At 35.1% G+C, this 26,414-nt stretch overlaps 2 protein-coding genes across 3 annotated transcripts; both read right to left on the bottom strand.

Annotated features, from left to right (window-relative positions):
• Positions 1-946: 946 nt before the first annotated feature.
• Positions 947-17,481, bottom strand: LOC117912996 (protein GRIP). 2 transcript variants are annotated; one of them, XM_034827828.1, is made up of 22 exons: positions 17,278-17,481; positions 15,963-16,462; positions 15,467-15,582; positions 14,262-14,431; positions 12,899-12,992; positions 12,531-12,617; positions 12,316-12,396; positions 11,820-11,945; positions 10,427-10,535; positions 10,258-10,337; positions 6,363-6,491; positions 6,156-6,256; positions 4,744-4,877; positions 4,529-4,626; positions 4,315-4,434; positions 4,180-4,207; positions 3,990-4,048; positions 2,860-2,931; positions 2,742-2,789; positions 2,296-2,401; positions 2,088-2,146; positions 947-1,552 (listed from the first exon to the last, which is right to left on the bottom strand). In XM_034827828.1, exons 2-22 carry the CDS (start codon positions 16,429-16,431, stop codon positions 1,442-1,444), a joined length of 2,397 nt encoding a protein of 798 aa, XP_034683719.1. In that variant the 5' UTR covers positions 16,432-16,462; positions 17,278-17,481; the 3' UTR covers positions 947-1,441. The 2 variants fall into 2 exon arrangements, with proteins under 2 accessions (XP_034683719.1, XP_034683720.1); XM_034827829.1 differs by lacking the exon at positions 17,278-17,481 and having other exon boundaries at positions 15,467-15,574; positions 15,963-16,089.
• Positions 17,482-18,713: 1,232 nt separating this feature from the next.
• LOC117912035 (probable serine acetyltransferase 2) lies at positions 18,714-24,446 on the bottom strand. Its single transcript, XM_034826459.1, has 10 exons — positions 23,877-24,446; positions 23,027-23,224; positions 22,863-22,922; positions 22,178-22,273; positions 22,033-22,057; positions 21,597-21,691; positions 20,507-20,673; positions 20,315-20,388; positions 19,646-19,693; positions 18,714-19,075 (listed from the first exon to the last, which is right to left on the bottom strand). Exons 1-10 carry the CDS (start codon positions 24,069-24,071, stop codon positions 19,038-19,040), a joined length of 996 nt encoding a protein of 331 aa, XP_034682350.1. The 5' UTR covers positions 24,072-24,446; the 3' UTR covers positions 18,714-19,037.
• Between the last annotated feature and the right edge of the window lie 1,968 nt (positions 24,447-26,414).

The raw sequence follows: 26,414 nt of genomic DNA, 5'->3' as shown, positions 1-26,414 counted from the left end.
TTTTATCATCATTTGCCATGTAATTCATTCCATGATATGGATCATCCTTCTCTTATGTTTTTTTTCCTTAACATTTTACATAAATATTTGCACCTCTTTTATTTTTTAGATGAAAAGAGAGCACAAAACAAAATATCTGCTATTTCGATTAAAAGACGAGTTACAATAATATTTGAAACCAAACTTTATAATATTTTAAAGAAAATTTGACCTTCAAATGATCAACTCTATATTACAAATACTTTTCTTAGTTAAATAGTCCGCTCTCTAGTTACTTCCCTCCTTATGAATATAATGACAATTGTAAATATTTAGATTTTAAGATAACTTTCAAATATCCTTTATTAAAAAAATAATAAAATTATAAATATTATTATTTTTAATATAACAATTTATTACTATTTTTGAATCATTTTCAATTTATAAATTTAAGAACCCATTGTTTTTTTTACTGTTAGCACACCATCCACATAACTGTTGAAGCATTTCCTGTATGATTACTTGCAACTATTTTTATAATTCTATTAGTCTCTAATAATATATAATGACGCACTTTTATTCTCAATTATTGAACCATTAAAATTTAATTTAAATCTTTCGTTAATGGGAGGAATCCAAGGAATCAAATTTTCAACTATACAAGGGATATTGTGTCCTTCATCTAGAAGATAGGAGCCAATAGCATATTCCTCTAGATTTTGAAAGTTTAAGGTAGTTTTTTCAATATAAGAAAGGGATTAGAGTGGTTCTTCATAAATGCTATATGATTTCTATGAATTCACACCTTCCGCAATTTTGCACCTCTTCAACAAAAGCATATTGCGTATTTTGTAGCAAAACAATCCAATTAAAATTTTCCTTCCCTCAAAATTTTTCGGAAATTAAACAGAGCTAAAACTTCAATAGCAAGCTTCTAACTTGTAAAATGGAGTTTGCCTTCCAGATGAATGAAGACTTGCATCATTGCAGCTAATCCATTCGATGGAACTACCAAACATCGAGTGCCTACATTGGTTCTGCAGATGGATGAAGATAGAGAGGGGACAAGAAATCTATCTCTTTGTAAAAAGATACATGTAATTCTTGCCTAAGTAGTTCACTAAAACACGCTCTATTACTTCTGCAATCGCTTTACATCAAAAAGCGAAGCATCGGGAAAAAGGGTAAAAGAAATTGCTTGTGTAGCTTCCAAGAAGCAAAACCCAAATAGCCGGAAATGTTTATCCTCCCTCTCTTTAAATCTGATGTTTTTCACTCTCTCCTACTTCATTTTTTACAATAAACTGGCAATTTAGTGTTACAAAATAATACAAGATTTGCCATGGCTGCATCTTCACTTCTCAGTCTGCAGGCAGAGTGGTCAGTACTAATGCAGCTGGATTGCAGATGCAAATAATTTTAACCAGATCAGAAGAATTCTCTATTGCCAACATTCCTGCTGTTATGAAAATGAGAATCTTGAGAAGAGAGAACGGGCAGATCCTGGAGCATCACTTGCAGGAGTGGGAGGAACTTCCGTTGAGGAGTGGTATGCTTGATGGCACTTTTGCATCTGCATTTGCATAAAACAACGAGTGGTTCATCAGAAAACTTTGATAAGAAGTTACTCAAAACAAAAAAAAAAATGGGACTTTAAAATTAAACACCACAGTGCTGAAGACATGAAAAATTGGGTTGCCAAACATGAAATCTGGACGGATGCTAAACAGCATGACAGCATCCTAGCTTAAACAGTGTTGAGCATGCAAATGCACTGGTGTGTTATTGCACAGGAGACAGGCGACAAGAGCAATAATCTGTGACAGGTGAATAGGTAAGCCATTTGGTATTTACCCATCTGACCCACATACTATAAGAAGTTCAATAGAGCTCTCTTTCTGCAAAAGGTAAAGTTAACTGAAAGGCTCTCACTGTTTCACATTGCTCAAATATCACACAGTAGATCAGAGCAATTGCTAAACCTCTATATTCCAAGTTCTGCAGGCTAGTAATGCATCCTCAATATCATGCAAAGGACATCTGAGTAGTAAGACTAGTTCAAGATTTCCCATGGTAATGGAGTAACAAGAGGAAAGAGAGAGCTTCACCTCCTCAGGACTGAATTGAAGAAGCATTCCAACCACAGGTAGCAGAGCCTCCACTTCTCCTGTTTAAAAAAGTTCATCTGGGTTAAATTATTCTTTTACAAATATCAGTATCATCTACTCTAGAAAATTAGCGCTTCATCAATCTAATGGAGAAAAGAAATCGGCTAAACTTCTAGTTTAGAGATTTTCAGTCCTTTTACACAGGTACCTGTCTCAAGAAGCTTTAAGATAACATTTTTCAAATATGTCATATCTACACCTTCCCTCTTCTGCATTCTTTCCATGTTCCGGAATTCTTCCTTTAACATGGCTTCCTTCATTCATGAAATTTAAAATTGTGTTAATATGAGAAATGAGTGAGCTAACAAGATAAACAAATTCAAACAATTTTTTATTTTATTTTATTTATTAAAGATAAAATGATAATGAGAATTGAGGTATGGTTAAACCTTTAACTAGAACACAAGACCAAAAGACACAAAGACAAAAGCTATAATAAAAAATATATTAACCTCACATGGTTCACATACAGGATGCTAAATTTCAGAGGGAGGGCAGATAGAATTAGTTCAGTGAGAGAACGCAATATAACAGCAAATTATCCCAAGATTTGAAAACCTTACTGAACTATTCAGAAATCCAAGTTCCTAATACCTGCTGACTGTGGAGACGATTTTCACGTTCAAGCTCCTCAATTTCCTCCTGATATAAAACACGTATCAGAAACGATATAATAGAAAATTAATTAAAGTAAGAAAAGGGGATGGCTTACTTGAAGTGCTAGAATGTGTCTTTGTGACTGTGCTAGCTCTTCCTCTCTCTGAGCCTGTTGCCTTGCCAAAAGCTAGAATTCAAAAGGGAAAGAAAATGTTTAGGAGGCTTCTCAGCTAAAAATATCTATTTGAGTATGAAAAGTGGTACAACTAATTTTTAAGGATCACAAACCACACTAAATATAGATATATGTAGAACCTAGAGGTACCAGAGCCTATAATATTATTAACTTGAACCATAGGTGCCATGAAAGAAAGTGGCAAGTAATAATGAGTAAAGGAAATAGAAATGTCCCTGAAATTTTTTACTTAATACAAAAAACAAGCAGGATACAAACACTTTTAACAGGGAATTGAGTGAAAGAGAATGGCTAGTGGAAAAGAGCTAAATAGAAAGTAAATTATAGTATATACAAGTCACCAAGATGACCAACACATCTTGTTTAACCAATGAGTCTATTGCCAATATCCAACTGTTATACCAATCATTTTCCCTGGATTTTTTGTATTAGTTCATTCCCACTTTTTGTTATCTTTATTGTCATGGTGATGTTTATTGTGATCATCAATATTTTAACCTTAGGGTAAAATAAAAAATTTATTTCCCACATGTTTCAGGGTTTCTTCTAGATATTTTCTGCCTTACAAGATATTTAGAAAACCATTAGGGGAATTTTTTAAGTTACATTGAATTTTCAAGGAACTGTCCGCCCTCATGAAGGTTTCTAAGTAACTACTTCATTTATGGCTTCTGAGGATCATCTACAAGAATATGTCTGAATGTATGTACATATACACTAGCAAATCTTGTTTGGAAAGAAGGTTATTAGTGGATACATTAAGAGAATGAGGAAGGGTAATGAGCACAAAAACTGCAGCAAAAGAAAAATGAATTTCCAGTTTCACAAGTAATATCTACAAATCAGCTGGCTCAATCGGCTATTTTCCTCTTTCAGAGATCGCTTAATCTTTCCTACCTTTCACTTAACAACCATAAACAAACACCCACCCCAACACCACCACCCCACAGAAGCTGAAACTTGCTGTATTGTGCATTGGGAAAACCTATGATTGAACTTAACAAATTAGAAGTTACTTGATAAGGGAATTCTTAGAATAAGATATTCACCAGAATCTGCTGTTCTGCTGCAGAGGTGCTTGAGTTCGGTGCTTCCTGTTTGTGGAAGGCTGTCAATACCAATTGAAAATTCAGAACATTATAAAAGCAATGAATTAATTTGCAACAATACAAAAAAAAGCTTCAAATTTGTCTAATTTAGAAAAGCAATAAGCAAGTGTGACCAGAATTGTCTTAATACCTGTGTTGTAATTGTCATTGTGGTAAGCCTGGGATCATTTACCCCAATGTCAGTCCAAGGATCATAAATATGGAAAATTGGTCCATGAAAAAGTTAAACTAGCAAGGTTTACAAATATAAAAGAGGGAAACATACAGCTGGTCTTGATTCTAGAGATTGTTGAAGAGTCTTATTCTCATCTAAAAGTTTAGATATCTCGTTGTCTTTTCCTTCAATCATTCTTTCAGCCAGATCACGGAATGATTCATGCTCTGCCTACAAGGTATGAATCTAATTAATACTAGAACAAGATATCTGATACTCATTATCCAGATTCCATACTACAACATACAATAAAGAGGCAAGGTACCTTCAATCTTTTATACTGTAGATTAAGCTCTTCTAACTCTTTCTGTAGTTCTTGTCCGGAAGACACTTCGTTTTGAGCAGCCAATGCTTCGCACCTCACTGTAAATCATTCCAAGTACAATCTTATTTTTAAGCTCAATGAATCATGCGGGTCATTCAGGAAAACAAAAGGAAAAATAAAAAGAAACATCATTCAGCTTAGTATGGATTAATTACATCGCCAAGTTTCTTCCAAATTCTGAAGGTTTATCTCCCATGCTTCTTTCTCTGATTGATATCTGGCATTAGCAGAATCAAGCTTCTTTTCTATGCTCTTAATCTGCTGCTTGGCACTACTAAGAGCCGCATCTCTGAAATGAATGTGGAATTGAAAAAAGTCTTAAGCTAATAGATTTACACTGCACAAAGTTCAATTCATTTTCCACGGTTGTGGATCCAAAGAACATCATTCTACTTAGCGATGGGAGGCTGCAATACAACAAATAGTAGACACCTAGATTCGTACAACATCAAATTAGCAAAGCTTCAGTGGAATTGACAGTTCATGATGAGGTCAAGTATTCAATGTTCAGTACAGAAGAAGATTTAAATAGAAAAGTGAATTTTATCAAAATAAATATCAAGGAAAAGGAAATGAAGCACTTGATAAGGATAGATCAGACTATCTTAAAAAAATCAGTCCATTGCCTATAATTTTGTTGCAAGGCTTGTGCCATATTGGTAGTATACAAGAGCCAAATGCACAATCACGCATTGTTCACAATGTCCTCCATTTGTCATTAAATCTTTAGTTTCAACAATAATTTTGTGCACTACTCACATGAACTTGTTATTTACCAAAATAATTTTTTTTCAGCATGGATATTTATTTAAGCTAGAAAATGCTGCTGTTTATAAAATAACAATAAGATTAGCTGGGCTTCATGAAGCAGAGCCTTGGGCAAACAATAAACAACATAATTGGTAGGATGCAATAAAGTGTGAAAAGACTGGGAAAGGTATCATTGAAAGTGAACACACAGGTAATCATCCCAATAGGTCAAACATGGCAGAACAGCTGCCCATTTAGTCATGTTCAAAAAACCATCTAGGTCAGAGATACTCAAATTCATTTTGTTTAGATACCCATCTTGGCCTTTTCCTTTGGCCCATGGTAGGTATAAACAGGTGTGGCTTGCTTGGCTTAAGGTTGGCCTTAGTTCAGCCACAAGTTTGGCTTGCAGAACGGAATTTTCAATTGATTGGCCTACAAAACCTCTTATAGGTTGTTTCTCACCATTCGATAGGCTTGGGCAGCCCTTTTGAGCTGTTTGGTTTATCCCTCTGACATTTGATTTGGTTCATTGTTTGGCTCCCTTTGATGACTTGTACTTAAGGGCAGCACAGCTATTGAAAACTAGCTGCTAGTATCTATGTCCAGTTTTTGGTTATCACAGGCACATTTAAATAGAATGCATACAAGTTATTTTTCAGGAAAAGGTGCCATCTTTACTTTGCTTATTCAAGGAATCAATTCAATGGTGATAGTGAAATAACAGAAAATATCCGAGATAAATATGGGAATAACTACAGAGTAATTCAAATAAAAAAAATGCAAAAGCCCTTAATGGGCTTCAGCATCATGTTACCTTGTTGCAAGTTCTTTATCATGATTAGCCAAAGCATCCTGAAGATCTCGAAGAATCCTGTCCCTTTCTTCTGTTGCCAACAGTATTTCTTTTTCAGCCTCCTAAAATTACAAGAAACATGATAAGTAGCCAAGTAATTTGATTAATTTTTGCCTCAGTTCAAGCGTTTCTTCATATTATAAGATATAGGCAACCATAAACACATACTTTTAGAGCTTCTTCTTGAGCTTTGAGTTGTTCAGAGTCCTTTGCTGCAGCAAGCTCTGCTTCCTTCTTTTGGAGAAGTGCATGAGCACGGACCTTGTATGAAGAGAAGTCACTTTCTAGACGCTTAATCTGCAAGATATAGAGTGAGAGGGCAACATATTAGGACGGATTATAATTCAGAAAATATTTACACTAATAAAATGTTTCATAAGAGAACTAGTATTTGTTAGCAAAATCTAGTCATCAGTGCAGAGTAGTTTGACTGTGTGATGATCCCAATTCAAAGGGGGTTAGGGGTTGCAGAATATCATAAACTGTTAGTTAGAACTGTCTATTGGCTTCATTGACAACCATGAATCAACATCATCAATTATTTTACTATAAGAGAACCCATTAACTTTTTTTTTTTTTTTTTGATAGGTAAATAGGAGAATATATTAAAAAGTGCGAGCAATAGGCACAACCAAGTACATACGTAGTATATAAAAACCTAAAAGGAAGCAAGAGAAAAAAAGGGCAGAGCTAAAACAAACCACCCAAACAGCATCCAACCCCAACACCCTAGAAAATTTGTATATTCTAGGATGGACAAGAAGCTGCCCGAGAGCCCTTCTCTAACCAAAAACCATCAACCAAGCTGGGAATGAAGACAACAACCTCAAAGTGAGAGGACTAAAACCCCATTGCTCCCCCCTTTCCCCTTATTGAGTGAGGAGAGCAATTGTATTTCACCAACCATTCAAGCTTTTGGATTTCCTCTCTAGATAAGTAGACGAAAAATTCCTACTTGACCTTGAAACCTTAACCCCACATCCTTTTCTTGACTCCATTTTCCTCAAAATAGAAGTAATTTCCTTTTCAAACCCCACCACTGGCAACCCCAAAAAAACTACTAAAATCGGCAAACTAACTAGGAAGACTCACAGAGCTAAGCTCCTCCCCCTCCAACATGCAACAAGCCTCCAACGCTTAGTTGACCTTCAACTCCTCAACCCTACCCACTAACTCTTTACTTGAAGGACCCTTCTCTTCATTCCCCTTTAGATCTAACAACCTTCCGTCTTGGAGCATCATTTGAAGCAGTCGAAGATCCGAAAGAAAAAGTCCCCAAAGGGAGGCGCCGCCCTTTCCAAACCTGTCAACCCAACATCAAGAGCGAGAGGCCCAACTGGAGAAAAAGAAGGCAAAGGGGGGGCGCCTACTTTCAAAGCCAACCACTTCAGCCAATAGGGTTTCATTCACCCCCAAAACCTACCCTACCAGACCCTAAACCACCGCCTTTAAGAGAGGATTGGTGAAGAGCTCCAAAGAGGAAGCAAGATCACCAACATTAAGGTTCCTCTAATGCCCTTCTTGGGAACTTATAACTAGGGTTCCAAAATATAAAGGTTGGATATCTGACAACCTAAACTTAGGAAGCCCAACTTGACTCCTTTTAGTTAAACTTAAAGGGGCTTTGGGCTAGCCTAAGAAGAAACCAAGGGCCTCACTAGCATAATAGGGCGGGCCTTCTAGTCCCCCTTTTCTCCAAGGGGCCTAAATAAAGTTGAGGCCCATTAGAAAGGCTAGCAACCTCAACGACCGCCCCACTAGGCCCACAAGCTACACTACAAGTATAAGGATGTGACGTTGAAGACCTATCAATCCCCATTCTTTTAGCAATAGTACCTCCCCCCACTTTACAGAGCACAATGGGTTTTCCTTCGACACCTGGGCTACCACCTTTTCAGAGCACCCTCCTTCCACTCTCTCTCTGGTGCATAACCTAACCACTCCTTCTCCATCCACCCTTTCATTATAACCTAGAGAAGGCACCTTACTCTACCAGGGTGGGATCTCCCACCATAGTTGAACCGCAAAGCAAGAGGTTCCCACCACCAACAAAGAACTGGGAACTTTCCACCTACTAATCCCAACCAAAACTCTAGCCTACTGCAAGTTCCTATGCTCCATCATGTCCTCATCGATGGCCACAAATCTTCCACTAGCTTCCCTTATTCTTTTAAACAAACCTTTTCCCCAAAGATGCAAGGGGAGTCTCAAAATCCTTACCTAAACTTCATGATCGTCCTTTTCCTCCTTAAGGCACCTAACATAAGGGTTCCACCACTAAAAAAAAAAAGCTTTTTCCATTGAAACATTTTACACTCGAGTGAAGCACCCTCTCAGCTTCACCAACAACTTTGAATTCAAAAAGGATGAGGGACCCTCCTAACAAAGTCAAGTGGAGCTTCCCTTTCAACTACCATCTAATCTGAGCCCAATTTCTCAAAGCAAGGAGGTTTGGGGTCTGATCAGAAAGCTCCCCCCCTCTCCCCACCCTCCCTTCAATCTTCTCACAAGGATCCTTTTCAGATCTTCCTCATTTTTGTCAAACAACTCTTTCTTGATTTCAATCCACACAACATTCCATTGCTCAGTTGAACCAAAGGACACCGCATCTGCTATCAAATTCTCTTTCCTTTCGCCACCCTCACTATGGGCCAACATCTTCCTATAAGAAGCAAAGGACTCCTCCACCTTCCATAGGGCCAGGGAGACACCAAGGTTTCTTAGCTTGTCAGACAAAATCTTCCACCCCCTAAAAATCCCCTTGCTTCAGGAAACACTAAGGAGAACCTCTTCTCTTCCACTGACCAAATAGTGCAAAACAAAAACCGTCTTGCTCTATTACTACGCAACTCCAAGTAACGTTTACCCCCTTCCACCCAAACCTTTCTAAAGGGTTCCCCATCCTTAATAATTCAATAGGTCTCAACCCCTTCCACAAGCAAAGCCAAGCCCTTTCAACCTTAACTTAGCTGATACTCTAGGCCCTTCACCTTCCCTAAGAGTGGAACACTTGGACTCTCATTAGATACCACTAGCAAAACCATCAATTAAAGCAAACAATCAGTATGTCCATCAAATTAAAGCACAGAGCCAAGACCATCCTCATTCAAAAGTCTATTGAATGAAACTAATTTAGATATATTCTTCATTGGCCAACACAAAAAATGTAGATAACCCTTTTTCCCCTCACTTTTGGATGAGCACTTGGAATCTCAAACATCCCCACTTGAGTCCAAAATAAAAGATTTTAGCCCTTATAAAAAGAAAACTAATTCCTGAACCATTTCGTGCTCATGTCACATTGAGGTACTGCAGAAGAAATAACTGCAAAGTCTGATCAACTATATTGTAACACTCATTTGTTTGTAGAGACAGAAAGAAAGAGCACAGCCATTTGCAGATAAAAGCATTCAGCTATATTTCCTTCAAATAGAAACCCTGATAATGAAACTTGAAAGCTTTTTTACCCTGTCCAAAGAAGAACACTTCAACAGTTTAATTCAATTTTCAATATTGTATAGCTATGCTACCTAAAAGATTAAACTGTAGTATCCAGAAACAGGTGGTAGAAGTGACATTTGCAAGGAAATGGCAGCTCTCTACTTCTGTGGAACTTGCAGATCCATCTTCAAACATAATGTTAATAGGCAATTGCTATCTTCTTACTTCAGTGGTTTCAATAGAAGTAGGTCACAGGGGGCAACCCATTTCCAGCAACTCTCAAATGGTACATGCCCTTAAGTCTCAAGGAAACATTCTGATCTAATGAGGCAAATCTCAATGATCAAGAGGGAGAGTTCATGCCCCAAATGAGAGCATCCTCTTCAAACCATTTCATTTTCAATAACTATCTAATCATATCATTCTGAGATACAGAAGTAAAAATTAATCCACCAAGATATAAGCTTAATCTCAACCCAGAGAAAAATGGAAACCTAGTTGCTTTCTCAAGGAATAAGAATGATTATTTTTGCCTTATCACAGTCAACAATTAGTAAGTTAGATTCTCACGCCTCCTTTCTTGGCATGGATGAAAGATTAGATGTGAAAAAAAACTGAATACCTCCTCCTTGGAAGCCATTAATTCAGCATCTCTTGTACTTAGCAGCTGGGTTTGAACAGACAATTCTAATTCCAGCTGACCTGCCAGTAAGAAAGCATGAAAACTATGTTTTCTCAAATATAACTAATCAAATGAAAATCACAGTGAGGTAAACAAAAACAGAAAATACTTCTGATCTTTGCTGCTTCAATTTCAGCTCGTATGCAGTTACTTTCAGCAAACTCCAGTTTTGTTTTCAGTGCCTGGGAGGCAGCTTCCCAACTCTCTTTTTCTTTCTCCTAAATGCATCACACTAAAAAATGTTATGCATGCAGGCTAACAAAGTATCCAATGGCTGAGGAAACTTCAATAAGATTTACATGGTTGGTGCTAATGTCATTTGGAAATTAATGGTCAACAATATGGTTTGACATCAAATACAAAGTATTGTATTTGGCATCAAATATAAAACATTATAAAAATTTAAATTACCAAACTTAAACACACAAATTGGAATGAAAAATAAACAGAAAAAACATCATAGATATTAGGATGCTCAGCTCCTCCCAGCAGGTTGGTAAGGCATTTCCTCTTCAGGGAGGAAGCAGATGGGTGGCTGCTAGATTAAATGGGGGAACCTTTTGGAGAGTGACTGCAATATGATTTAGCTTGAGTCTAAACAACTCCACCTTTAAATGTAAAGGCCACATGTTTAGGTCAAGTTTAGCCATCAAAGAGAAGGGAAGAATCCTGTTTATTTAAAGAGCATGCTTCTGACATCAGTCTAGTTTCTAGAATGAAAAACTGTCAAAATTTGGAGCTCCAAAGTTCAATTATTATCTTGACAAAATAGTTATGGACACAGGTCAAAAGGCAATATCAAAACTATGTCAAAGTGTACACACCGAGCACGGTGAGGAAAAGGAATTACTATCTAATTCCTGATCAATATTAAGATAGTCTGAATAATCAATGTTAGAACTAGGAAGATTGTCTACACTGGAGTGAAGGGATTATAGTCTGGACAGTACAGAAAACTATCCATATGGCAAATTTTTAACCTAATAGCTTAGGCAGAATCCTTTTTGGTAAATGGCCAACACATTAAGCACATTGAAAAGCTATAACTGGCATTTAATTTTTAAAAGAAACCTGTTTTAAAAGGGAAGTATTGACTTTGATTTCAATTTCATTTTGGCAGAAGAATTGAATGCAATCAATGTGCTAGACAGCAACTACAGTCCATATTTTTAAACTTATGGGGAGCAGATTCTCAAGGAAATATCATATCTAAGTTATATAACTGGCTAAGGTCTGAAAACAACAAATTAAGCTAATTTTGGAAGGGAGATGGTGAAATTGATTATAGCCAACACAAGATAACCTTCTTCTAAATGGATGGAACTTCATCATTCTGCCAATCCAATTTATCAAAGTTATGACCATACTCAATGATTAATCACCCATCCACAAGCTCATGACCAAAATCATTTGTAAAATATTTAGAAAAGAAAATTCACATAAGGCCCCTTAATGTAAATGAGAAAGTGACATTTACTCTTACTAAAAAGTTTGACTCATACATGCTCATGCTTCAGGTGAACAAGCTCCCCTTTTACGGTTTCCATGGCAGCTCTAAGTCGTGCTGCTTCACCGCTTGAAGCTGCATCCATCTCTGCAATCTTTGACTCTTTCTCAGCAATTAGCACCTGAAATAACATATTCAGTGAAATGTTGAGTTCCATCATCAACTAAACAATTTCTGGAGTATCCAGCAACAGTTAGCTATAAACCTATGAGATGGACAAGCCAAAAGAAGAAAAAATATGAAGACAACGGCTAGAAGTCCATCACTACTGTTTCATTATACCCTATTGAATATCAGTGTGCCTGACATAACTAATAATAATTCACTCTTTCCGTGCTGAAAAGCCATGACATATTAATTAATCATTGTGTCGCATTTTGATGATTTGAGCAAGAAGATCATGAACACAGAATTATAATTCCTTATACTGCTGCTTCTTTTCTATTCCTGAAAAGCAGCAAGCATAACAAAACCTTATAACATTTACTCACCTGTAGAGAAGAAATCGTTTCAGTTGCTTTGGTTCTTTCAGATACTGCATCAGCAAGTTGAGCTTCCAAACTCTCTACTGTCTATGGAAGATAAGATAGAGAAGGGAAGCTAAGATACATTTGGTAGCACCAAAAGTAACCAGAGAGAAAGAAACATGGACAATCTTAATGGTTAACAAAAGAACCATATTTTAGGCATCTGCATGCAAATTTACCTTCTGGTGCTTAGCAGAAAGCTCAGCTATTGAAGCTTGCCTTTTTTCTTCTGCAGCTTGTAATAACCCTTTCATGTCTTCCAACATCTGAAAAATAATCAATTTGACAAACAGATATGGAAGGGATCTTCAGTTCTCTTCATTTGGAATACTAAGAAACGAATATATGTACTGAGTGTATGTGTGAGCACACCTATGTTAAGGTTTCTGCACAAATTCATTCACATGTTTATTTGTATGCAAGTTTTTCTAGTTGCATTAAATAACAAGATGCACTGAGAAGCTGAATTTTCAGTTATGCAGTATGGTAGAGCAATTGAACCTCAGGAGAACACGATTATTTAAAACTGGTTTAGGAGTTTCAATACCTGATCTTTCTCCATAAGTGACTGTTGCAAGGTCTCAATGGCATTCTCTTTGGGTTCAAATGAACGGCGCAATTCATCAATTTTGTCTCGAAGTCTGGAAGTCAATGACATTGTTAGAAACTTTAAAATGTGAAAACAAGTAACAAACATGATCTTCAAGGAAAGCATAATTAAAGTGTATTTTCCAAGAAATCAGTTTAATCACCTTCACAATGCTACTATTTGCTTATCAAGGAAGAACATAGATTATTCTGCTGGAAGATATTTGAACAAAAATAAAAATGAAATATCTATTGGTTATTGTTGCAGGTGAGGAAGAAGGTTCCTGTTAAGCTACCAAATAAAAACAGAAGCTTAAGGTGTTAGGTAATTGACCAACAATGTATTTCAAGCTAACTTAAACTAAAGCCCTAGCGTCCACTCCTCTTTTGGTTTGCTTGTGGGTTTAATTAAATGAGGGAAACAAACAGTTGGGAGGTTTAAACTTATGATCTTCTGTAAACCTACCATGTTAAACTGCCCGTCAAAAAAAAAAAAAAAAAAAAAAACTATGTTAAGCTACCAAATTAACTTAAAAGTTTAAATTGTTAGTAATGGCTAAAAATGTACATCAAGATGACCTGGACTTAAATCCTAATATATGTTGCATGGATTTGGGTGCAAGTATCACTGCCAGCATGTATCTAGGTGTTTGATCCTTCACACCTCCAAATTTAGGATATGAGGACTTAGGTAAAAAGGATCCCTATGATGGGGACACACACTTGAACAAGGCCATAATAAAAGAGAGAAAAAAGAAAATTTATTGAAAATCAATCAAAAGTAAAGATATTCTTCATAGAAATTTCTTCTCTTTTCGCTTTTATCCTTGTCTTTATTTTTTATCATGTCCGGATATTTTTATATAAATCTCTTTCTATATGCTAAGGAAGTTAAAAAAATAAAAATTAAAAAGGGAACTCAAATAAAATCAAACAATAATATCTAAGGCAAATTAGGAGTATCTAACAAGGATCTCACATCCGTACCCAAATTATATCCCCTATCAACATAGGCATGTGGGTGAAGTTGAAGAGTTCGGTTATCATAGGTCCTAGAGGTTCCTCATCGAGAAAACCTCTTGGAGCTCCATTGATGGACTAAATCAATAAACAATTGAGAGAAGCACCTCACATACCTCCCTCACCCCCTGAACTCATACACATAAACACATACAAAAACTAGCAGAGTTCAACTCTACAATATCATGCTTTTGGTCTTTATGAACAAAAAGTGAAAATTAGTATGTAAAAGTATCTATAAATATTAATTATGCAAGGGAATAATGGATATAGTTCTCAGTTTAGGAACAATGAGATTATACTTATTGTTTTCACTTCGTAATTGTTGCCTCTCTGCATCTATGGCTCTCAATGCTTCATTTGCTTGTTGTCGTGTGCGCTCGAGCTCCTGCTGCAAAGAAGACTGTTGGGATGATGCTCGTTCAGCTGTTTCATTCATGTCACGAAGACGGGCTTCAAGATCATCTTTTTCCTGAAAATGGCAATCTCCAAACAACGAATGAATTCATTTTTTGTGCACATTGGAGTTTCATTTTTCCTTTTTATTTGAAAAAAATGTAAGTTCAACATGAAGAAAAAAAATGTGGTTACAAGTTAATATGAGAGAATTACAAACATTATCTTATAAAAACTACAGCATAAAAAGGCACAAGCCTATAGAACACTTCAAGACCTTATAGCTATTCTACCTTATGTTGAGATTTTGAACAAAATAACATTCTATCCTACAAAATTTATCTACATATAAATATGTCTGTTTTTGTCTCTTCTTGAGTTTAATAGGAAGAATATGAAAGAATAACTCAGGTTGTAAACACTAAATTGTGTTTTGTCACACTATTGTGGCCATAAAAGTAGAACTACGCAAGCACCAAAGTTGATTCAAACATGGAGAAAGAAAGTCGACTAAACCAAAACTTAGGTACATTTGAGATAAATTTTGGATTTCTTTTCACATTAGATTATATGGTGGTTTGGATTCTTTGTTTCTATTTTTACATGTGGGCATGGTTCTTCCCCCTTTTTTTTTCATCGGTTTGACTCAATCAGAAAATCTCTTTGTTTCATTCTCCTTTTTGACCTTTGTGTGGAAATAGTAAGGGCTTAATCTCAATTTGATATTTTAATAACCATAGTTTCCAAATGGATACATCTGGGTCAAATTTCAAAGATAAACATCTTGATGGAACTACTTCAACTTCAAATTAAAAAATTACAGGTTTAACCTAATTTTAGGTGGGATAATTGTGATAATTCATGGAAAAGTGTACAGGAAAAAAGAGGATCCATGTGTTCCATGATGAAGTGCATGACAAACAGCATTTTCATATTGGGAGCACATAATGCAGTAAACATGCCTCTCAAAGCTAACATGCTTCAGAACATAAACAAGAACAGAGGGCACATAACTGACTAAATTTCAACCAGGAACTAACAAATGTGATGGCATGAAGCATTACCCGAAAGAAGCAATCTAAGATGGAAGCAATCTAGTGATAGAACATACCTTTTGAACATCTTGGATTCGTTGTTTTGCTCGTTTGTGAAGCCTGCTAAACTTGGAGTCAAGTTCAGAGTACTTCTCATCACGCTCTTTTATTTCTTGTTCCATCTTCTGTTGAGCTACGTGAATAACCATGCAACAAATTCAGACTAAGAAATTAAAAAAGGTCCATTTCATCTAACACTACAACACTACAGTGAACATGTAATTCTAGTGGTCTTTTCTTTTTTTTTTTTGTGGGAAGATGTCCTCTACAGAAACTAGTTTTCAACCTCTAGTTGGCTACTAGAGGTGGCCACCTGTCAGAAGCAGAATTTGGTTATATAGATGTGTAAATAAGTTTCATTAATTCTGAATATTTCAGAAAGGATTCATAATTCTAAGCATGATCCAGGATATTAATTTAACATGAACTCCATCATGTCCACATGAAATCACTATTAAATAGGTCATTGAACAAAATAACAAAAGATAGAAAAGGAAGTTGATAATATCTGACCTTCAGCAAGCTTGGTGGAAAGCTCTTGAGCTTTTGCATCTGCCGCTGAGTGAGCTGCTCGAAGATGCTTAAGAGCCTCCTCTGCAGCAACTCGAGTTTGTTTTTCTTCAAAAAGTTCACTACTCAAAGATTCTATCTTTTCATGGAGCTCTTTCACATCTACAGATGCTTCACCTTCCTGCACTGTTTCTCTTGTTTGCTGGTGAGACCCATCAGATTCTGAATGAAAAGCCTGCAAGCCCTCAAACTGAGACTTTAAGTATTCATTCTGAAGATTGAGTTCCATAACCATTAGTACAAGCTGGTCATGAGTAGCATCAACATGTGGCTTGCCGTCAAACAACCCATTCTCCTTGGCATGGTTGGCATCGTTCTCAAGCCTTGTATCAACAAGCTGTATCTCGGGCTTCAAAGCATCAGCTGTTTGACTTTCTGGCGTTTCATTAACATTGCCTTCGTCCATAGACATTATTGTGCTATTTGGAATCACCACCTGAAAACTGATCATCACATGAAAAGAAGATATTTGTTGACATTCTCAAACATTGAAGATGGGCAAACTCAGACATAATGGTACGAAAACACATGTTGCCAAAGATGATACATTTGTAGGTGGTCATGAAATAAAGCAGCCGAAACAGACCAACAATATGAAAATAAAAATAATAGAAAAAAAAAACTGACAATGAAAGAAAAATAAGGAGCTTCATAACCTGGTCTTTGCATGTTAGAAGTGAGCTAAAATTTCAAGAAGCATTGAACTTCCAACTTGCCCTATAGTAGGGCTGTTTTTTCCTGATGAGAGATCACAAGGGAAAAAAAAAAGGGAGAATTTGGCATATGTCTACAATACTTTTCCCACGTTTTAAGCAAATAAACAGCACATAAGGTTTCGCTAGTTTTATCATTTTACTTCAAAAATGTCATCATTCAATTGTAACCCTCCAAAAGCCTAATTATTAATGTGCTGCCAACTATAGTTTCCCAATGAATCCAAGGCTTGAATGACGAGTCAAAATCGCGTATCACTCACAGAAGAATTCATTCTTCAGCAATAATTTTAGTCGGTAAGTTCTATAAATATTCGATTCCCCAATTTTTCATGCAAATGTTCCATGCGAAACTGGAATTCAAATCCGGACAAACAAGAAACCCCATAGATCTCCGTGTACGTGATTAAAATCAATCAGATCACAATTCATTCAGCCGCAATGTTGAAAATTCTTGGAAATAGTAGAGGGAGACGAAAAGAAGGACTACATTTTCGAAGAAATCGAATCTGAACAGAGAGAATTGGGGTTTGGCAATGACTGACCTTTTATTAACGGATCAACAAAGTGGATGCCTCTCTCAAATTGGAGATTATACACGGCACCTGAAGATGAATAACTCCCACTAAATCTAATGGATCCAAGAAAAACCCTAATTTCTAATAAAATACAATGAATTCTTATGGGAAGAAACTGAAACTCTAGACCTGAGATGGCAGGCTATGGAGATGCCAGCTCTGGTCTCAATTCCTCAGGCCTTCCATGCTCCCCATAGAGTATATTCATCAACCAACACCAACACGACGTCGTTTCGATATGTGAACAACATTTTTTATTATATGAAAATCACGAATACATCGTGAATTCAATTTTTTGGTAACTTAAAAATAAATGAAAATTATAAAAATATTATAAAAAACTTTAAAAATTATATAAAAAGTAAAAATATATATTTTAGAGTTATTTTTTTCATAAAAAATTATATAAATAATTTATCATATTTAATAATAATATTCTCTATATAAATAAAAAATATAAATTTTATAAGTATATATTTATTATTAAGTTGAATCATATATTATTTTATAATAATATTATGATAACATGTCTAATTTTAAAATATATTTTATATTAAAATTATGAAACATTTTAATTTAAATATATTTAATGATATCACATAAATAATATATAAATATATATAATTTTTAATAAATATATGGATTATATAAAAATGATCATCTATGTTTTTATATTTTTTTAATAAATTAAATCAAATATAAAAATAAAATAATTAGAATAAATTTATTTTATAATAAAAAAATTAAAAAAAAATCAGTGAAATATTGATAAATATCGAAAAATATCGGTGAAATATAAGTTGAAATACAAAAAAAATTCAAAAATTGATTAAATATGGAAAATATTTAGAAATATCGACTTTTGGATATATCTTCTCGTCCACCACATTGGGTATATCTTCATATTGGATATATCGAAAGTATATAGGTATATATACATTTGGATATTTTAAACTTTGCTCATTCTCCAATCCTTTAGTGTGGCCGGAGCCAGCCCATTAGTTAAGAGCCCAATTCCTCTGAACTGTCCTTAATTTTCTGGCTTTTTTGTTTGGCTTTTTGTTTGGAAGTCTGGTTTCTCTCTACTGGAGATTATCCTGTTTTGCCTTTCATCATATGGTTAAATTCTCAATTGCATATTAAACCATCTATTTTGCCAATGAGATTATTTCAATTATTTTTAGGGAAGCTAATAAGAGTCCATTTGGTAGTAATTTTAGGAAGCGTTTCTCATATTTTTGATACTTGAATAATAAAATTTTTCAAGTATTAAAAATGTTAGAAGTGTTTTCTAAAATCACTACTAGACTAATCGCTAATAAGTTAGCTGCTTTTCGGTTGCCTGCTTTTACGTAATTTTCTTGCTTCTACTAAAAATAAATACAAAGTTTAATTTGATATTCTTTTGCTGAAACTGATTCATTTGTGAAACATTGAACTAAATTACAATGAAATTCATACAGCTAGTTCAACATAGAACTAAATTACAATGAAATTCATACAGCTAGTTCAACATAAACCGTATGCAACGACTACACGATTGATCATTCCCACATTCACTACATTTTTCTGCGGGTTCTTTTAGTTGATATGAAGATTACAAGAACATGAAAAAGCCAACAACCACAAAAAAAAAGGGAAAAAAACAGGTTCCTAGCTACTGAAGAGAGTGATTGCATTTGACATGCAGGTCACAAGACACCAGATTCCCCTGCTGCATGACTCTTTTAAGTTTCTTTGTCATTTCTTGTCGCATCCATAGCCCCTGCAAATAATCCACACTGGTTTAATTGAGGAAAAATATTGGTAGGGAAAAAAAAATCAGCAGGAGTGTTGTGAAATGAAAGTCTGGTTATATATATCTAGTTAATCACCAAAACACAGCAAATAAGGTGGTGTTGGGGGCTGCCAAAGAAATACCATTTTCACATTGCTGCAATTTTCCCCTTTCCAACCAAGAAATTTTTACAAATGAAACACATTTTGATGTAATATCGGAATCCTGTATGAGACAGGATATGCTGCTCAAGAAGCAAGAGTTTGGTTGTGGGCATTATTTGGTCAATTGTATAGGATAGAACTAGTACCAACAGATATTGAATCTTAGAAACGATGTCTGTTCTTGCCTGTCTGATGCAAGAATCAATTAAAACCACAGTTAAATTGGGAAAAATGAATGCATCTAATCCCACTTTTTTAATGTTTTGAATAGGCTTTTAGGCAAAGAAAATTGACAACTAGAAATATCAGCATAAGAAAAATAAGGTCTAAGGAGGGGAAAAAAAAGTCTTTATAGAGTATAAAGTTATTCTGGTTTGTCCTTAAGAAAACTTACCAGTAGATTGTCCATCCATAGCATGTTCAAAGTAGTCTTTGGTGGCATCTGCACATTCAAGTAACAAGCATCAGAATGCTATGGAAGACTCCAAGAAGTAAGCCCAATCCTAAAATGGTCACTTGTAGAACTTTGAAATAACACTTCAGAAAACATAAGATACAAACCCATGCTGTAAATGTAGGGTGTCAGGACATCAAACCCATATTAGTTCACCTAGAAAATTTATTTCCCACTAGCCACTTTGTTGTGCCAACTATGAATTCTAACATAATTCTTATGTCCCAAGTACAGTGCTCACTTAATAAGTTTTGATTTTGTGCTCAGGAGATATTCTAGAAAAGCCCAATATAATCATCCAACAAATGATTCACTTAGATGTGCTTGGCATAAAGGCAACTGATTCCCAAGGGATGGGTTCTTCAGATTCTACACATTGGAATGCTTGCCCTAGATAAGTGGCACAACATGCTTGGATGGTTTTGACTAGTCCATATGGTTTAGGGTCATATAATGACAAGTGCCTTCTTACACTTCTTAATTCCCAGATGCAAACACAATAAATATTTACTGTTCAATCAGCAGGAAACAAATGCAAAATTTCCACTTAGATGTGGATGAAATGATTTTGCAAAAATGCATGATGTGCATGTTGATATTTAGACGTACCATGCTTCATAGTTAGAGATGGATCTTGCTCATGTACATGTCCAATCAACCTTGCCGGTATTCCTGCCACCATGCTTGGGAACCAAAAAAAAGAAATGTCGCACTTATATCATTTTGCCCATTGGTTCCATAAACATTTGATGATAGCAAACACATTATTCCATCAGTAATTCAGAATATATCCTTTTTTACCTATGAGGTGGAACATCTTTTAATACAAGGGAACCAGCAGCTATCATGGCACCTTCACCTATTTTTATATTCCCAAGTATAGTCGCACTAGCTCCAATTAGTGCTCCTTGAGCAACTTTTGGATGACGATCACCGATTTCTTTTCCACTTCCTCCTAAAGTTACTCCCTGTCAAACAAAATGCAATTCTTCATAGGAAATGTTCCATAGCATGTGTAACTGCTTCAATTAATTCATTGCATTGGAAACTTGAAGTGTATATGGGTGTTAAGCTACTAATTAATTAAAAAACTCAAGTTGTTAAGTAGTAGTAGCCAAACAATGTATATCAAGCTTTATTGGGCTAAAGTCCTATCTATAGCCATCCAGAACACATCAAAATGCATTCAGAAATATTTAATTTTTGGTGAAGAATTGAGTTTGGATTTATAATTAATAAAAACAAAAGGAAAAAATAAAAATAAGAATAAGAAACATAATGGGAAAAAAAATGACAAAAGAATGAGTCCATAATTGTTAGCACCAACTGAACTACATCAAGCCTTGTATCCCACATGTCCAGGATCATCCACATGAATTCTTTGATGAAAATGTGCTCAACCCAGGACTATATCTAAGACTGACCATAAGATCCCAAGTTTGAAAGCCTGTGTTTCATAGGAAAAAACTCCACAATTTATAACTTAATCAGAATAATAACCTAAATGGTTTGGTAATCAACCCCATGGTTGGCATGTATGTATATACAGAAGTCATGAATCAAGATGTTCCTAAAAACCAGAATTTGAACTTTGATTAGTGATTCTTTGTCCACGGCTTCTATAGGATACTTAAAGAGTTTATTTGTTAGAAAAAGAGAGAGGTGTGCAGGGGAAGTTTATTAATGTGTTTCCAGATAACTACTTGGTAGTTGACATGAGACCAATCAGATAACGGTGAAAGATAGGAAGACAGAAGCCACATTTTTCTTTTTTTGAATGTGTGAATTTTTGTCCCCATTGACATTTTGAACATGGAACCTCCTATAAACCCTCCCTAACTGTTACCACTTGAGCCAGGCCCCAAGGGCAGGAAGATAGAAGCCAAATTACCTGCATTAATGAAACTCTATTTCCTACAACAGCAGTTTCACCTATAACCACGCCTGTTGCATGATCCAGAAGTATTTCCTCTCCAATTTGTGCAGCTGTACAGAATCACCAAATTTAATTAAAAAGGAAAAATTTCATCTCATAGTGGATATCATCCAGGAAACCATTGTCATCTCGCATAGCTACAAACCAACAAGTTAAAAAAGATCGTTCCAGACTTGCAATGGCAGCAACTGTTCATTGAAACAAGAATCATATCTAAGTACCAGGTAAGCTGTAAACACATTTAAGTTGATTTCACCATAGGTTTCTCAAAAGTTACATCCCTTTTACAAGGAATGTTGCTTCTCGCTCCTACAATAAACTTAATGAAAAATATGCTACAAATTGTAAATGGGATATCTATGCAATAAAACAAATTTGAGCAAATACATACCTGGATGGATGTCAACTCCAAAAACCTAGACAAAAATAAATAAATAAAGGTTACCAGATTAAAAGGAGAAATAGGAAAGGCACAAATCCATATAATATGGTCATAATGCTGCTCCAGATTCAAAGATTTTCAAATAAGAGACTACCTCACTGATCCGACTTTGTAATGCTAATGCCAACTCTTTACGCCCATGGTTCCATAAGGCATGTGCTACTCGATATGATTGCAGAGAATGATAACCCTGAAAAAGATTAAATAAATTGCATGTATTAGATCCACAAAAGGTAGACCTCCAGTAGTACGATGATAAATTCAAACAACTTATAGCTACTGATAATGATAAATTGAATAAATAGGAGCAACTATCGTGCTTCTTTTCACTGCATCATTTGTATCAATGCTTAGGCATACACATGACCAAACACAAGTTGCAGACAATAACATATAGAGCCTGTTACTCATCAAAAAAAAAAACATATCGAGCCTGTTGTAGCAAAACACCATAATAACCAATTGTATAAATCAGATAATATTGTTACTAATAATGATGGTAATTTCCCACATGCCTGACTCCAACATTCAGGAGGCATTATAGCATAGGCCAAAGTCTTAATGGCCCAAATCTGCCCAACCAATGAATTTAGAAACTGTATTGATGTTTTAATGTTCTTTTTCTTTTGGGTGGGTAACTGACTACCTTCAGGTATAGCAATACAGCATTGGCCCTAAACAATAAGAAACTGAGTAAAATAAAAAGTATATTCTCCGAGAAGATCAATCATAATGCTATAAATTAATTAGTACAGAAAGAAAAATAAAATAAATAGTACCTTAAGATACAACAAAACCGAGCAATGTGACAAACAAGAAGGATCTCTATCTTTAAATGCCTGTGAAAGGAACATTTTCATACATTTAAAATTCTTCCCATGATACCAAGCACAGATTCTACTGCCAAGATGGTGCTCATAGTTTTGGATGTCAATGAAATTACCTGCATATCTAGGCGTATTGCACGTTGAATATCCCTATCATTCAGTATCACCTTACCAATTATATCCATCAATTGTGTTGCCAAGAGTGTCAGGTTATGAAGTCGATTTGCAAGAACAAACGCCAATGCTTGCTCTAAACAGTCATGGGACAAAATACTGGCATACAAGAAGCTACTTAGAATTGGCTCCTTCTCCGCCTGAAACATTGCATGGTAGCAACAAATATGTCAAGATCAGATAACAAATTATTCTTCCAAACGAAATTCTCCTCCAGCCCAACACCCCGACACCACCACCTGATGTTCTAAGTACCCAAAACCAATAAAATAAGCAACAAAATGCCCCCTGTAGCCAATGTGCCCATGCTCATGGAACCACAAAACAACAAAAGACACTGTAAGCAATTTATACAGAACACCAGAAAGCACACAAAATTTTAAGCTCCCTGAAGAAGAAAGAAAAAGATTGTATTCAAATCAGCTACTTTTATATACTAATCAAAATTTCTACAGTACTATAGAACCCATTCAAGAATTCAGCCTTTTTGTGCGACACAAATGCAATCAGATGGTGATGGAAATGGGTTCCACACTCCTACTCTGATACCATGAAATGAGTCTCCACTATATTTGGTGAGGAATACGGCGGCCAGTGATTTATTCGACTAGTATATGATTATCAAATAGCGAAACTAAATTAAACCAAAAATGTAATCTGAAGACGAAATTGACATAAACAAACCTTCGAAACAACTGAAAAATCGAAAAAAAAAATCTTGAAATATCAAAACCCCATCATCAGAACCACCTGAACAACTCCAAAGAATCGACAAAAGACGAAGAAGAGTACCTCCAACTTGGCCTCCTCCCTCACAGCGTCCCAAATCGGGTCACCCACAATAGAATCCAAAATTTCAAGCGAAACATCTCCCCCCACGTTGGCCTTGGAGAGACCCATGGCATAAACAGGAAACAACTTCTCCATTCGATACTCCATGGATTTGGAAGCAGAAAAATCCGGCGTTTCTCCCTGGAGAAGAGGCATGCTAAATCGAAAACAAAAGAAAAAAAAGGAACAAGAAGAGAAAGCCAATTACATATGACTGGTGAAAGAAGCTGATCAAAGCATGTAGGGTTGCAGAAAGTGAAAAATGAAGGGGAGGGAGGTGGAGATAGGCAGTGGAGAGTAGTGGAGCTGCATGTCTCCCGGTGGCGCTAGAGGTGCAGGTGCGAATATATTCCCACTGTTAGATAGTCCGCCACTGCCTCGTAGCTTAACGTTTTTTAAAAGGAAATTGGGCCGGTGCGAAGTGCAAACGCATGTTGTTGGTCCTTCCATTCCGTGCATTCCGATTCCATTTGCTACCTTCCAAAATCTTAGCTTTAATTTTCACCATTTCTTTCCATACATAACATTGATGGGTATCTGTCACAATGACTGGTGAGGTTTTCTCATGCTACTCAAATGCTATTTCATTTCAGTCTTCATAGCTTTAACTCTTATGGGATACTCCATGAACTTTTTTTTTTCTTTTTTGCCCTTTCCCCCTTTTTATTTTTGTTTTTTATTTTTATTACTTAAATACAATTTAGACCCAAACCTTTTAACATTTTACATTTATTAAATAATAGCACTTTAACAGAGTTTTCGGTAGAAGTAACACTTTGTTTTTTGAAAAAAAAAAAACTCTAAATCTAAATTTGTGTTGAAAATATTTGTCTAAGTAATACATATGTACTATTTTGTTTTTTTTTTTTTTTAATTTTTTTTGTTTTAAAGTCGAGCTCAATGATTGTGGTTTTAGCTTTAAGATTAAAACTACAATCATCAATTATGATTTTAAAAATTACTTGTTAGTGATTATAGTTTTAAACTTAAAGCTAAAACTATAGTTAGTAATTGTGGTTTTAAAACAAAAAAAATATTTTAAAAAATAAGAAAATGAAAGTTTACATGGTTGAAAGACCTGATAAGTGAATATTCTTAAAGACAACTTAGATGTGACATTTTTTTTAAACGATTATTTTTTTCACTAAACTCACTTCAACATCATTTGTTGACTTTAAAAAAATTCTATTTTAAGATTGTCACATCAAAATGATTCTATTCAAGTACAAATGAATGTGAGAAAAAGAGTAACTCCCACATTCGATAAAGGGAAAATTCTTGACGTTATATAAGTATGGACTCTTCATAACCCTATAGACGTGTTTTAAAGTCATGAGGATTCCTTTGAGTTCAAAGCGGACAATATTTACACGGTTGAGAGCGGGCCGTTATAGATTTGTACTTGAATAGAATCATTTTGATGTGACAATCTTAAAATAGAATTTTTTTTAAATACCCTTAAAATTTGATCATACATCGATTTGATTTTTATTTAAAAAAAATATCATTATAATTATTTGTAACTTTGGCATTCAATTACCTCTTATAACAACTTCAAATTTGTTTCTTCCATTTAAGACTACAATTTACCATTTCTTTACTCTACAATTTCTTTCTATACAAGGAGAGGTTGATCAATCAAAATGAATGATGGCCTTGGAATGGTGGGTTGCACATGCTACCATTACATTAGGGATAGCTCTAATGGGGTACTTCATAATTTCCCCCATTTTTTTTTCACTTCCATTCCTTTTAATGTATTAGAAAATGATACATGAGGGAAATCAAGTATATATATTTTCACCTAAATTACATTTTCTTTTTAGGTAAATTACACTAACCTTTTGTGAATATTACATTAATCTCTTTCCTAAATATTGTCTAATGTATCCCCATACCATTATGTCCTTTTTGTAAAGGAGAAGGACAAGAGCCTTTAGTTGTGGCTTATATACCTAACCTATGGTGTTTGGATAAAATCTGAAGTATAAGCCAAGCCCCATATTTTCTAACATTTTGTTTGCATTTTAAAGAACCATGGAGAGTAATGCTTTTTCTCAAACATGATGGAGTAAATCATATTTTTAATTTTAGAAAAAAAAATGGAATAAAATATGACATGATTTACTTGAAAAAAATGGAGTAAATCCTATATGTTTGCGACCAAGTATGATCTTTTTATTTATTTATTTATTTGAATTAGGAAAGATGGGAAGAAAATATTGGGAGAGGAGAAGAGTACAGGAAAGAAGAGGGAGAAGAAAGGAAAGTAGGGTTAAGCTTCGAGGGGGTAAGTAGGAGATTCTACAAGCCTATTTTTATTTTAAAATAGAAAAATGTTGTGTACTAGAAACCAAAAATTTAATAAAACATCTAGATTGCTTTGTAAGGCTACAATGGTACCTAAACCATTTAGGGTTAATAAAAACTCAAATAGACCTTCAACATGTTCTTTCTTCAATTCATCTTCAACTCAACTTTAGGGCAACCATCAGAGCT

Source organism: Vitis riparia, chromosome 4 (genome assembly GCF_004353265.1).
Source record: "Vitis riparia cultivar Riparia Gloire de Montpellier isolate 1030 chromosome 4, EGFV_Vit.rip_1.0, whole genome shotgun sequence".
Classification (NCBI taxonomy): Eukaryota; Viridiplantae; Streptophyta; class Magnoliopsida; order Vitales; family Vitaceae; genus Vitis; species Vitis riparia.
This window is presented reverse-complemented; position numbering and strand designations above follow the sequence as displayed.

Bases quoted from the DNA above. Each gene is read 5' to 3' on its own strand.
- LOC117912996 (XM_034827828.1), bottom strand. From the start codon at position 16,431: ATGTCTATGGACGAAGGCAATGTTAATGAAACGCCAGAAAGTCAAACA. The intron at 14,432-15,466 runs GTATGTTCTATC...TGCCATTTTCAG, and splicing joins GAATCCAAGATGTTCAAAAG to GAAAAAGATGATCTTGAAGC. The intron at 1,553-2,087 runs GTGAAGCTCTCT...ATGCAAATGCAG, and splicing joins TTCAATTCAGTCCTGAGGAG to ATGCAAAAGTGCCATCAAGC.
- LOC117912035 (XM_034826459.1), bottom strand. From the start codon at position 24,071: ATGCCTCTTCTCCAGGGAGAAACGCCGGATTTTTCTGCTTCCAAATCC. The intron at 23,225-23,876 runs GTACTCTTCTTC...GCAATGTTTCAG, and splicing joins GGGAGGAGGCCAAGTTGGAG to GCGGAGAAGGAGCCAATTCT. The intron at 22,058-22,177 runs GTAGTCTCTTAT...ATTTTTGTCTAG, and splicing joins TACAAAGTCGGATCAGTGAG to GTTTTTGGAGTTGACATCCA.